General features: G+C 36.8%; 2 protein-coding genes across 3 annotated transcripts; one reads left to right on the forward strand and one right to left on the reverse strand.

The window, feature by feature from the left end:
* Positions 1–531: 531 nt before the first annotated feature.
* LOC107729770 (cathepsin Z-like) lies at positions 532–4,438 on the forward strand. Its single transcript, XM_016540454.1, has 6 exons — positions 532–821; positions 1,919–2,082; positions 3,052–3,231; positions 3,316–3,466; positions 3,539–3,704; positions 3,786–4,438. Exons 1-6 carry the CDS (start codon positions 703–705, stop codon positions 3,909–3,911), a joined length of 906 nt encoding a protein of 301 aa, XP_016395940.1. The 5' UTR covers positions 532–702; the 3' UTR covers positions 3,912–4,438.
* Positions 4,439–4,613: 175 nt separating this feature from the next.
* On the reverse strand, positions 4,614–11,041 carry nelfcd (negative elongation factor complex member C/D). 2 transcript variants are annotated; one of them, XM_016540453.1, is made up of 15 exons: positions 10,877–11,041; positions 10,281–10,384; positions 10,043–10,152; positions 9,225–9,334; positions 8,356–8,463; positions 8,102–8,254; positions 7,888–8,018; positions 7,632–7,797; positions 6,477–6,611; positions 6,221–6,360; positions 5,895–6,009; positions 5,691–5,786; positions 5,462–5,602; positions 5,209–5,338; positions 4,614–5,028 (listed from the first exon to the last, which is right to left on the reverse strand). In XM_016540453.1, the coding sequence occupies exons 1-15, from the start codon at positions 10,931–10,933 to the stop codon at positions 4,994–4,996; spliced, it is 1,731 nt and encodes a 576-aa protein (XP_016395939.1). In that variant the 5' UTR covers positions 10,934–11,041; the 3' UTR covers positions 4,614–4,993. The 2 variants fall into 2 exon arrangements, with proteins under 2 accessions (XP_016395939.1, XP_016395938.1); XM_016540452.1 differs by having other exon boundaries at positions 10,281–10,387.
* Positions 11,042–14,502: the final 3,461 nt, after the last annotated feature.

Consider the following 14,502-nt stretch of genomic DNA (forward strand, 5'->3'; position numbering starts at 1 on the left):
ATAAAAATATTTATAAATACTATAATATAGTAAATAAATAAAACTAAAATAACATTATTTTAGGGCAAAAACATAACCTACATTTTAGACCCATATATATATATATATATATATATATATATATGTATATATATTGCCTCATTATCCCATTTTGCCTTATTCATTGAGACTAATAATTTTCACACACAAACACACACAGACAGAGAGGGACACACACACACACATACGTGGTGGGGCTAATTGTCACACTCTAGTGTATATTTTATATATTTAAGTTTTGGCTACAAAAAAAATCATAATAAATAAAAACTAATTTTATTACACACTGACCTTTTGTGAAAAAACGCCCTATGCTGTCACACTCTATAGTGTAAGTTGTCACAATGGGAAATTGCTGTTCACTCAGAACTGTTTACTGACACTGAAGTAGATTATGAAAACGAGAATTTATGCAGTTGGGCTTTCCTTAGATCAGTTTGTGACAACTTCCGTGTGTGACAACTAGCCCCGGTCTCGCTTATAATGTCAATTATTGGGTATTTTGTGGCCAGAAAGCGTCTGACAAACACAACATATTTTTTCTTAGAAGATGCCCTATAAGAGAGTTCGTTTCGATGTTTTCTCCACGCCTCCATGCAGACACGAGGAATAAAACCGCAGTGCAGACTGGTGTGCTGATCACATGACCGCCTGAGATTCAACATGGCTCGCGTGCTGCTCTTTTATCTGTTTACTCTGTCGGGTGTTTTCGCCGGACGGTATTTTAATGAGAATGAGCCCTGCTACAGACCCCAGCCGAGGAGAAACCTACAAGGAGTCAAGTATGTCAAACTGTCATTTTTTCTAAACTTCATAAAACTCAAATTATACATAAACATTTCTATGTCTAAGTTACCTGAGTAGTGCATGAAATGCGCCTCTAGGGCCGTGTCTCAAATCTCAACGTCTCAGTCAGCAGTTTTGAGTATCAGACGTTGAGGCAAACAAACACACTGTTGAGGCAAAAAAAACGATCTAGGTAGCTACATCTGGGTTTTACTAGTGGGTTTTAATACGTTAACTAACTTTCTTCTTACTCTCTTAAAAACTTAAAAGAGATCAAATAAATTAAGTAGTGGTTCTTTTCTTTTCTGGGTTTGTGGGTATGCACGTTTGTAAGCAAAAATACGTGTTAATGTCATGATGAGAAATATGTAAATAATATTTTGAAGTTATTTCCTGTACTGTTCTGTATGTTAATATATTTCCTGTTATTCTCTTGTAAACCTTATTTACAGTTGTTAGTTCATGTAATAGATATTAGCTAAGCTGAGCTTTGGTACATTCTAATGATATTTTATTTATTATTATTATTATTATGGCTCATATGGGCTATGTGTGGAATAACACTATGTTTACTATTTTTGTTGTATAAAATATGTGAATTTTCTGCTTTGAACTGATTTGCCAAAATGCGCAGTATTGAGCACTGCATACTGTATCCCACTCAAATTGACTTTCAATTTCCAGTGTAATGCATGAATCATTTTTCCCATTATTTGGTCATCTCATTTTAATTTTTTGGCTCCGTTGTCGCCCAGTGTATTGCAGGCGACTCACGTCATGGCAATTCGGCACATGAAATTATTAAGAGAAAAACACAGCAGAGTGGTGAAAAGGTAGCCATCATGAGACCGTTTGACACCTGCTTCATTTATGATTATAAATGTCATGCCCTCAAGGTTCATTTCCCATTTTTGGTTGTTAACTGAAGAACAGATGGCCTGTGCATGGGTTATTTGCTGGAGTTTCCTTCATGGCCTCTTGCTGCTTGCTATGAATGCCTTTTCAGTGTTATTGTGGTTCGTGAAGAGAGAGCTGGATTTGTGGCTTAATGGCATACGTAGATGGTTGAACAACTTTTTCTTGTGTTCTTCAGGACTGGACCACGTCCTTATGAATATATGAATTTAAAAGAGCTCCCCAAAGCATGGGACTGGAGAAACATCGACGGCGTCAACTACGTCAGCACCACACGCAACCAACACATACCACAATACTGCGGCTCCTGCTGGGCGCATGGAAGTACTAGTGCTATGGCAGGTGAAGGAAAATATTGTTACAAATGTAGAGCAGTTCAACCCGTTTCTTTTCTTTTTTTCCTTTTTTTTTGGTGTGTGTGTGAATCACAAAAGGAAATATTAAGCAAAATGTCCTGGCTGGTTTTTCCCATAAATTTCTGGTAAATATCTCCATGTTCTGTGGGGAGAAGTAATTAAAGGGATTCACATGAGGATGAGTAATTGAAGACACATTTTTGTGAAGCTTGCGTTTTCATAAGGAACCACAGAACATCACCAGCTCTGTTGTAGCCTCTTATGACTTACAGGGTTGTTTAATTATTAAAAATGCAATGGCCTGGATCTGTCATATGAAATTATGACATGTATGCCATTTGACGCTTGCGTACCACCTGACTATCATCTGATGTGCAGTTATGACTTAAAGGTGTTTTCCTGATCTCTACGAGTTTGTACATGTTTGAGATCAGCCACCTTAACATATCAGTGAACTTGCCACTTCCTCTTACTGAAGCTTTACCAACATTTTCCACAGATAGTTATCATGTTAGATGATCTATAACAGTATTATTACATATGATATTAATCTACAGTACCATAAATAGTAGGTAGTTTTGAATGCACCTAATTGCTTTGGACCTTGTTGATTGTATCTAACAATTAAAATCATTTAACAGTGTCATAATTGAGAAACTCATCATTTTTTATTTGACCACTTGACCTTGATAATATTTTCTGAAGGTGAAGCACCTCTTTTTTTGCTAATGCTTAAGTCTTTTGATGTCAATTGCAATAAATTTGAAAATAATTAAATGAATAATTAAAAATAAAACCACTCATAATTTTTGGTTTGACTGCTTGACCTTGATATTCAATATTTTCTAATAGTGAAGCACATCTTTTTTTACTGACCCTTTGTTGTAAAAGAAAAAAAAAAGTGCTAAAGTTCCTCTTTTCTTGTCAGCCTATGTAACTTATTTTTTTCTTGTAGATCGTATAAACATCAAGCGGAAAGCAGCATGGCCATCTGCCTATCTCTCGGTCCAGAACGTGATTGACTGTGGCGACGCAGGTTCCTGCAATGGTGGAGATCATTCTGGTGTGTGGGAATATGCACACAGTAAAGGCATTCCTGATGAAACCTGCAACAACTATCAAGCCAAAGATCAGGGTAAGAAAGTTGTTTGGTTGGGCTTCTGGTAGTTTGCTTTACTGGACATTTGTATGGCATTAGTTCGTATTTCTGTTTTTTCAGACTGTAACACCTTTAATCAGTGTGGAACCTGCACAACCTTTGGCGTGTGTAATGTAGTAAAGAACTTCACTCTCTGGAAAGTCGGAGACTATGGCTCAGTTAGCGGGCTGGACAAGATGAAAGCTGAGATCTATTCTGGAGGACCCGTCAGGTATACAACATGTTGTGGATTTGTCTTATATTTAACCAGTATTTGTTGATTTTTGACACTTTGCCTTTGTAGTTGTGGGATCATGGCAACAGACAAGCTGGATGCGTACACAGGTGGTGTGTACTCTGAATACGTACAGGATCCCTATATAAACCACATTGTATCTGTAGCTGGTTGGGGCGTTGATGAGAATGGAGTGGAGTACTGGGTCATCCGTAATTCTTGGGGAGAGCCATGGGTAAGCAGAACCTGACAGTTGGGCTAGAGTGGCCCTATGAACAAATGATGTTGAATGTATTTTCTGCTCTTTTGTATACAGGGAGAGAAAGGCTGGCTCAGAATAGTCACCAGCGCATACAAGGGTGGCAGTGGGAGCCAGTACAACCTCGCCATCGAAGAGGACTGCATGTATGGAGACCCCATCCTACCCAAAAACTACCTGTAGATGGCTGTGATGTTCTTCACAGAGAAAAGAGCCTTAGATTTGCCAAATGAGATTTTTTTGATGCTGCCCAAGATCAGTTGCAGAGGTTTTGTTTGAATCGTTTTTAATCTCAGGAATGTTTTCGAGAAATTGTACAGATTTGTTTCTGTAATTCTGCATTTGTAGGCCTCCTTTTTAATGGTTTTCTACACTACCAAATGAACAAAAAGGGAAAAGTAGTCCACCCTTGTTTTTTATACACATTTTAAGGATGTTTTAAATGGACCGAACTCAGGCCAAATGGTCAGCTAATGACCTTGTGTGCTGAAAAGTTTTTAAAAGCAAAAGTACATAGTTTGCTCTTTTTGATTTTGCTTTTAATGCATCTGTCAAACCTTGTCAATGTGAAGCCATGGATCAGTTTAATCGATGCACTGTTTTCAATCACACTCTTCAATAAAAGTCTTATCAAGTTCTACTTCTTGTCATTTTATTGTGGGTATTTTTGGTAAATTGCTTTAATTTATTTTAAACTGAGTGGAACAGTCTAAACTGTGTCTTTGTGATCAGTTGTATTCAGTTCTAGCAGCCAAGCAACACCAATAATTTTAACAAATGCTTTGGGTCTTTGATTTAAAGACTACATCAAATGAGAAACTCAAGTTGCAATGGCCCGTAGTCACTTTTTTTAGTCAAGTTAGTTTGGCAATATTTTGACAACATATTAATTTGCATTAAATTAAATTAAATTGGCATCTACTTTTATTGAAGACTAAAACCTCCAAAGAAACATGTCAACAGTATACCTGACCAAATATATTGTGACCTTAGAAATGATGACACTATAGACTTAGTACAACCTTGTTTAATAAAATTGATTACAATATACAAAAAGGAAAACCAACATCATAGATTATTTCAAAGCAAAATAGAGGCTCTGAAATCTTATGACCTCAAAAACACGCTTTCAAAGTTCAACACTCGTGTCAATATTTTCTGTGGAAAGGTCAACACAACAGTATATACACTGAAATTGGCTGTGCTGTGGAGTGCTCCGGTCCTATGATCCTTCCACTTCTCAAACGTCCTACTAATTTCGATGGTTAGTTCATCATAATGAAGTTGGATTTGCAGTGAGCTATAATGTGAAATTGGAGATTAATAACCAAGTGTTACAAGCATAAATCTACATAATTCTGAGTTGCATTTGTATGCCCCACAAGTCATGGTTCCTCTAGATAAAATTATGCCCCTTCTGGAGATAAAAACATACATGTTCCATCTCATCAAGCATATTTTAATTTTAAAAACAACTCACCAATGAACTCAGCTACAGGGTCATGTTCTCCCTCAGTGCGGATTGTTCCCGCTATGCTGTCGTTTTCTAGGATGGGCAAAAACAGCTGGACAAAGTCTGAGGTATATGGAGGCGTTATCACATCTAGAACCTGTCCGAAATTAAACAGGGACGAGAAAACCAACCTCAGACTCAATAATGATACTGATGACCTCTATGAAGAAACTGTGCCACTCAAATCACTCAAAGCTCAAAACCAAGATCTAAGCCTCACCTCTGTAACAAAGTATCTGATGAGTGAAATATCTGTGTTGAGCTTCTCAAGACATTTGCGGATGTAGCCGACCACTGGAAGAACATAACCTCGACTCAATAGGTGAACCATACGGTCCAGTAAGGTCTTCTTGAGCTCCAGCTGAAAAAATCATTGTCAGAATTTAACCTGAGCACTGGAGGAGCAAATACAAATGCACTGATTCTGCCATTTTTGCAGTCTTACAAACCTGCTCCATGACATCAAGCTGCGAGTGCTCTGTCTCGAACAGTTTGATGAGCAACTGTAACACCTGCGGATGGAGAAGCTGATGGCATGTGCTGATCTGAGAAATAAAGACAAATTTTAATGCTTAAACTATGGTGAATCAGAATCTTCATAATAATGGTTTGGGTAGTGACCAGTTCGTACTCTGTTGGTATATTTAATTTACCTCATCCAGTAGTGCTAGATGGACAGGAGTGTGGTCCGTCTGTAGCTGGAAGTAACGAGGCTCAGACACCGTCCAGTCGACCCACTTCAGCACTCCCATCGCTACCACTGGAAACCTGCAATACAAATCCAGAACTACCAAATGTATAATCTTACAAGACACCACCACTCAAAAAGTCAGTAAGGTTTTTAAAAACAAATTAATACTTGTATTCAGCAAGGACGCATTAAATTGATCAAAAGCGACAATAAAGACATTTATGTTACAAAAGATTTCAAATAAATAAAGAATCCTTAAAAAAAAGATATAAATCTGTTTGTTCATACCTTATGCACTGGTATAATGTGCTGAGTTCTGCAACTAGCTCAGTAGCTCCCTTGTTCTCATTGCAGCAGAGATTATGAACCGTCTCAATGGCCTTTGAGGTCGACTTCAGCTCATCTTTATTTATATTCACACGCTTGTTCTAGAAATACGTCATATTTTATGTAATTCTCTACAAGATTTCTTGGCAGAATAATGTACTGAGAAATATGCATTTTTTTTTATGCATAATGTCTTAAGTGTGTATTTAATTCGCACCTTTTTCCATGTTTCCACAACACTAGCAGCATACGCTAAAATGTGGATATATTTGTGCTTGTGGTCCTGGTTGATTTTAGCTCCGGGTTTAAATAGTGACTGCATGAACAGATCCAAAAAGGCAGGAACTCGAATCTACATGGAGAAAGAAGCAGTTTAGGTAACATCAGTTCAGTCAATACAGTTTTCTGTAGGTATTTTTACCCAAAAATGAAACTTTACACACTCTCAGGTCATCCAAGATGTAGATGGGTTTGTTTCTTCATCAGAACAGATTTGGTGAAATTCACTTGCTCACCAATGGATCCTCTGCAGTGAATGGGTGCCGTCAGAATCAGAGTCCAAACAGCTGATAAAAACATCACAATAATCCACAATTAATCCACACAACTACATCATTTAACATCTGAAGCAAAACGCTGCGTCCGCAATATTGCTTTCTCCAGTGAAAAGGTAATCTTGTCTGAATCAGGAGAGAAATATGCCCAGATAACAAGCGAAAACAGTCCAAACCAGTTCCAAATAAACATGTCAGTGGATTTTGATGCGAGAGGACAACAAAGACAGCATTTTTCACTGCAGGAAACATAATAAATAATGGACAGTTCAAAGTTAAAATGCCTTAATGATAAGACTTTTTTCTTACAAACACACAGCTTTTCACTTCAAAAGATGTTCATTGATGGTATGGAGACGTGTGGACTACTTGTGGATTATTGTGATGTTTTTATCAACTGTTCGGACATTCTGACGGCACCCATTCACTGCAGAGGATCAATTGATGAGCAAGTGATGTAATGCTAAATTTCTCCAAATCTGTTCCAATGAAGAAATAAACTCTGTATCTTAAGACAGCCTGAAGGTGATTTTTGGGTGAACTATTTCTTTAAGATTCTTTAAGATTTCTTTAATACAGTAGATTTATGTGCATTTTCATAACTTAAACATAAATACACAATGGGTTAGGAGTAATAAGCATTTCACTTTTGAATTAGCTTGTTTCCTAATCTAGCTCTCTAAAAAAACTGCAGTTGTTTACTACAAATATTATTAGCAAGGAAACATTTTGTGACAAATTGCTTATGCTTCTTTATTATAAATCGCTTTGGATTCAATTGTTTATGCTAAATGCATAAAGGTAAAGTAGATTCTGACCAGTTCTACAGGAGGTGGATCCATGCTACTGAACATCTTGAACAGGACTGTGATGTCTGCTGGGTTCAGAGCCCCTTTGGACAGCATGGCACCAAGAGCCTGGCATGCACGTGGATATGCAGCAGCTGTGGCCAGCGCTAATGTGATCTGACTGGCATCATGTCCCCTAAACACAGCAAACAAATCAATATCATAGTTATTATTAATTATCAGATCAATAAGGCAGATGAAACAACTCAGTGTTACACAAAAGCACCTCTCATGGGCGTATTTCTGTACTTCCTGTCCAATTCGCCGCATTGCTGAGCCGCCCTGCTCCTCCTGAGCGAGGAAGGACATCATGGCTTGAGCGAACAAGTATGTGTGCTCACCGTGACACACCATCTTCTGCTCAAAACACACACAAGAATGAGATCTGATTATAAAAACACAATCATAAACGAACATAGCGGCCTCAAAAAGATGCTCACAGCAAATTCAGGCAGATTTTTCTCCAGGTTCTGTTCCCCTCCATCCAGCAGTGTGGCGAGAGAGGTTCGTAGGACTCTGGAGAAAACCTCCAACTGTTGACAGGCTGTGGACACGCTTGTGATCTCTCCTTGATACCCTGCATCTGAAATCAACTACAGACAACATACACGATCAAGAAACATGTTTTACCACTACATAAACTCATTTCAGCAATATGAACATCTTTGACTCACTTCAGCCCAATTTTTGTTACCTTGACAGTGAAGTTGAGCATCAGGCAGTCTGGATGAGCCTCAGCTAGTTTGTAGAACAGATCTCTCCATGTTGTGTGTGCTATCATCTGCTCCAGCCATGCTGGTGTCTGAACAGAGATGAACATTAAGCTCATTAGCCTGATAAACAAAGTCAAACTGTAAGCAGCAAAACAATTCTTCTGTATTGTGGTGGTTATTATGAAGATTCCAAGTGTAATGGATTATCGAAAAACAGAAAACGTAAAACAGGGTTTTATGCATAGACGTGTCAAGATCTAAAACATGCATTTACAAAATAGATAAGGTGACTTTTAATTTCATGTTGACATTGTGAAAATGAATACTTCGGACTATTGTTTTTGGAAATAACTAATAAGTACAGTCTCTACAATATTTATGCTACAAATGAAATCTTTATAAATACCATAAAAATAAATAATTCTTAAAAAGATGAAAAGAAAAAAAAAAAAACTTGTAACTTTTTGGAAGGAAAACAAAAAAAGGCTAATCCCTAAAATGAAGGAAAAATAAAATATTCCAATAAATTATGAAAAAGGAACAAGTGTACTTAACTTCATAGAAACTTTATAATTTATTGAAGAAAAAAAAAAAAAAAAAACAGAACAATATGTTGTTATATTATAGTATTAAATATATTTATAATATAAATTATATGAATATAAATATAGACATGTAAATATTTTCAAAATATATACTGTATGTGTGTGTATTTATATATACATAATAAATATACACAGATCACACACATATATTATGCAAACAAAAACTTTTATTTTGTATGCGATTAATCGCGATTTATCTTTTGACAGCACTAATATATATATATATATATCAAAATAAACCTCACCTCTCCCTCAACAGTGAAAATAGAATCTGCTTTCTGAGGGTCAAAGTGTTTGATTAAGAGACTCTTTAAATGATTCTCCACACGCTCCTGCACCTGCGCGGGCTCCACACCTGCAAAGGAGAAACACATGAAATTCAGTTTTTATTTTAATCACAGGCGTGACTCTCAAACTGTCCCGTTCACATTTTTATATACAGTTTTACATAAACGTGTAGTCTTTTTTCCCGCGCCTTAGCCGTAGATATCACCTCTGTAACCATGGTGACACGCGTCCAATGAATAAGAGCGCGAGTTCTTCCGTTAATTAATCCACAACAGCTTTTATTTCTGTATGTGTTGAGCATTTGAGTCGTGTGATGACTACACAACTGACCAGAGCAGCTCCGGTGGACAAAAGTGACTGGATTTAAAACCTTCAGATGACACAAAGCTGATATCTACGTCTCTGTAAGTTACCGAAACCACACACACACACACACGAAACGCAGGAGAGACGCGAGCGAGCGACTCTTTCGGTCTGTAACGGCTCGACTTGACAGACAACTAGCTCAACTCGCTCTGGTTTAAATACTAATTTATACAAGTTGTCCAGTAAGTTACGTTCCTATTAACGAAAATTCGTCTGCGAGCCCTTAAAATTTACTGTCACTCTCGTTAATAACCGAAATGTGTGTGTGAACGTAACCGTTATTACAAACTGAAATAACGTTACTGGACGGACAACCGTATTCTGCTAATGTGATATAGGGAGTCGTGAAGTGTGCAGAAATTCAAATATAAACGCATTTCTACAGGATATTTGGGTAACATTCACTGACCCATCTGGATGAGCCACTCCGCCAGTAGATTGACCGTCTGTGCAACAGCAGAGTAGTTCTCTGACAGCAGCTGGATGACATGCTCAGGTGAACCACCTGCCTGGAAATACCTGCGGAGACACGGACACAAATTCACCTGCACTCACCGATGAGATGTCTGACGAAGTTCAAAGTTGCTTAGAATCATCTTCCCCTTTTTATCTATACAAATCACCCTCTCTCCATTTGGGTGACTTACGTTTTCAGGGTGTTAAACACGGTTGGCTCCATGATATAGTCTCTGCTGGAGAATTTCTGCAGACACTCCTCCTGAACTTTTCCATCAGCATCCGCGTATCCATCCTCCTGGAGCGATAGAAAGAGGGGAAACGGTCAAGCAATCTTTTAGCGGCGAATCAGAAGCTATTTAACGAGATTACAGTAGTTCTTAGATCAAGATATTATTTGTGCATATTACGATATTAATACGATATTAAATTATAATAATAACCTGGAAAATTACGTGTGTTTATGGACATATACGACAGCACTAGCGAAGTTTTTTATTTTTTAAACATGGCACGATGGTAAATTCCATGTTTTTGTCTATGTACCATGTTTCATCATGGTGCAATCATGGATTTTGCACATGTTCCACGTTATTATTTTAACTACCCTGGAGAGTTTCATATAAATAATACGGTATACGAATATGGTACCACGACAGTACTTTTTGTAAGGGTGAATGAAAATCAAAGCAATTCCTGATTTCAAAATTGTAGCTAGTAACGTTAAATCAGATTATAATTTCATGGTTTTGGTGTCTGTGGTGTGGTTTCAGTAAACTAACGTTACCATGTTGCCGTCGTGTCCCTCCCATTCTCCAGCATTGCCGTAGTATTCTTCGTGCATTGAGAGAAATAAACGGATTTCTTTAATCCAGAAAAGCGACTGTTTACAAAATACGTACGAGAACACCGAACGGCGCGTGTATAATACGTCACTTGATAACGGAATAGAGCTCTTCCTTCTGGACTGGAGTTAACTATAGAAATACAGACTATAGAAATCCTTGAAAGGGACTTTGATTACACACTGGGATAATGTGTAGTTGACTGTGACTAGAATGACCGTAAATATAAATAATAATGATCTTGTTTTATTCTTAACTCTTTCCCCGCCAGCATTTTTGAAAAAAGTTTCCAGCCACCACCAGCGATTTTGATGATTTTCAATAAAGTTTGATGGCCTCCAGTATATTTTGCTGTATGAATATTTGAATATGCAATACACCAAAATAAAGATCAGAGCCTCTACTTTTAAACAAAAAAAAAATCAGTTTTATTCTAGCTTAAATCATTCTTTTTTGATCAACACTTTAATATAGGTAGGTTTTAATTAAAAAATATATATTATTTTGAGCAAAAAGGTGAGAAAATCACATTTTTATCAAAAACTACATCTGGATAATATTCAGTACGATTATCAAAGCATAAATCCAGTAAATCGCTTCCATCAACACCGCCAAGGCTTGCACAGACATACTTCCTGGATCAACATTTTACTCTGTAACATTATGCAGTTTTCATTTATATGCTGCCTATTGCTGATGATCGCATTATTTTTCATATGCATCTGTTTACATAAGAGATCGCTCGTTTCTCCGTCCTGTTCACGTGTGTTTTTGTTCGGGAGGTTTTGTACTCGTTCAGAAGATGTGTAATAGCGCCCCCGAGTGTATAACGGTGAAAACACGAAAAGCAGTAAAAACCCGTCTTTGGCGGGGAAGCGTTTTCTTGTAAAAGACGAGATAACTTATCAATGGCGGGGAAAGAGTTAAATGTGTATTTTAATACAATGTCAAACAATATGTAATTATTGTAGTCAAATCCGCTGTTGAAACGGCGCCTAGACAGTCTTTGTCACGTGATATCTGATATTTTTTTCAGCGCTGTTCCATCTGTACCAAAGACTATAGAAATACACTTTGTCTGTACCATAGACTGTAAAAAAGGGTCTGTACCAATCAAGGTCGGTTTTTATTACTGGTTAAATCATTTGCAAAAAAATATATATAGAGAGAGAGATTGCTGGAGCAGATTTCAACTGGGTTAAATTGATTATACTTACCTATTTAAATGGATTCTACCTTCCGGGCCGTCAAGCGCCCTCTGGCGGGAAACACGTTGTGTCCCATAAGAAAAAGTTGTTTGCTAGAAAAATGTGCCGCCCAAATGGGAGTGCTGTAAACTCCTAAACTGTCAGAAGAGCCATTTTGAGCAGCGCCGTTTGAAATCATCCTGGTCACACAAACCAATGGCAACTTTATCCAAAAGTCAAGTTTAGATCCAGATGTTGTACACACTGTATATTGATATTGAAAAAACTTGATAAATTGTTATACCATTTTTAAGAATACTAAAAACATTCTATGAAATGGTCGTAGCTCAGCCTAAGGTATTAATTAAATGAGATTTTAAAGGTTTGTATAATATTTATTATTAAATGTTTTTGACATTTTAAAGAAACAGGTAGAGTATTAGGAAATAATCTATTACTCTTTTATACCGGTATGTGCAGTTCCTTCCTATCAGATGTAGTCGATATCTGTCCAGCAGATGGCGCTGAATGTGAGTGTATTGAGAAATACATCCAGTCCAGTAGGTGTCCCTGCAGTTCATGGGAAGTTGAGCGTGACCAACACTGAATAAAAGCTTGCAACAAAAAGGAATTTGCTTTTAAATGACAAAACTTAATGATAAAAAATACATAAATGTCCAATGACTTATATCTAATATACCCTGAGAAACAAAAACAACCTTCTGTCATGATACCATATAGAAACACGCATTGAACTCAAGATACGTGTAGGTCATTATGAAGTTCTAATAATAATAATAAATACAATTATTATTATTGTGGCTAAGACTTGTAGAAACAATCCCTTATCTTCAATCTAGAATAATTTTGTTTCTGTTGCAGACCTTGTTAGATATCCCCATTTAATTTTTCTAAAAAAAATATGCACAGCTGAATGAAACTAAATTAGGATCTAAATACTGTGAAATGTAATTCTATATTTACTCATAAGACAAGATGAAAACCTAAACATTAATGGGTTGTATTTGCCTGTACATTCAATGCTGTGTTTGGCTTGATGTTAAGACTCCCTGGAACATCAGTAGATTTCCTGAGGAAGTGGGAAACTAAAACATACTCAGACTCTTACGTTTTATTATATAAGCTAATGGTTTAAATTGTAACTCCAAATTAATTATGTCTACTGTATAACATTTTTCTGATGTCTGTTTCCTGAACTGCTGATGCTGACAGCAGCTAATACATTCGTGGTGTAGTGACTTCTGATATCAAGAATCTAGCAAAATATATACAATAAGCAGAATCTGGAAACTGAGTGTTTGATGATGCAAACCATCAAGATGATAGATTCAAAACAAGTTCATTAAAGGGGTCATATGATGCTTTTTTAAAGATCATTATTTTGTGTATTTGGTGTAACAGAATATGTTGACATACTTTAATGTTCAAAAAACACATTTTTCAAATACTGTACATTATTGTAGGTCCTTTATGCTAATATTTCCACATAGTGAGGTAGATATGTGGGGGCGTGTTAGAAGGAGCCGTTTTAGGGGGGCGTGGCAGAGTCTTAACTTTGATAAAGAATATCTCTTTGGTTTTGAGACTTTAGTCTTTGCAACTTCAGGGATCTTATCTATGCACAATCAGCTTGTAACACTCCAAATAGAAACGAAAACTTGAAATCACATCATATGACCCCTTTAAGTTTGTTTTAAACACCACAATTAATACTTTCCCAGTATAGTGACCATTTTCAAAGTGAACCTCTTTTATGGGACCCCACTATGGGAACATACACTAATGTAGGCTTCTGATTTCATTTTAAAGGTGATAATGTAAGATGTTGCAAATTTGCTTGAAAAATGCATAGAAGTTTGTCATGATTATCCATGTGCCTGCCTGCAAATCATAGGAGCGTAGTTTAAGGACAACCAGATGATTTCCAAAATGCATAGTGCCATTGAAACTGTCAGTTTAAGCAGCAAATGATAACATTTCGCTTATTTAGAAACATGTAGCAAATGGTATATTAGACTTTTAAGAACCACCATCACTGTAAGAGCAACTACATTATCCTTTATAGTTTGATTTGGGCCAAAAAACAGAGTTAGCCTTGTGAAAAGAGTGTGTGCATGTGTGTGTCACTCAGACAGTGTTACACTCTTCTTTTACTGCTGTAATTTGAATCTTTGTACAAAATGTACAGTAAGTGTGAGAGACATGGAAAAAAGCAACATATACACTGAAAACACTTCTTATAGAGACAGTCAGGCAAGGGGGCGTTTGGTACTCAAATCTCACTCACTTATTGCTGCAGCGAGTCTGAACTATAAAATAAAATAAAAAGTAAACATACTAAAATGTCATAGCTTAACACC

Source organism: Sinocyclocheilus rhinocerous, unplaced genomic scaffold (genome assembly GCF_001515625.1).
Source record: "Sinocyclocheilus rhinocerous isolate Xijiao unplaced genomic scaffold, SAMN03320098_v1.1 scaffold218, whole genome shotgun sequence".
In the NCBI taxonomy this organism is placed as follows: Eukaryota; Metazoa; Chordata; class Actinopteri; order Cypriniformes; family Cyprinidae; genus Sinocyclocheilus; species Sinocyclocheilus rhinocerous.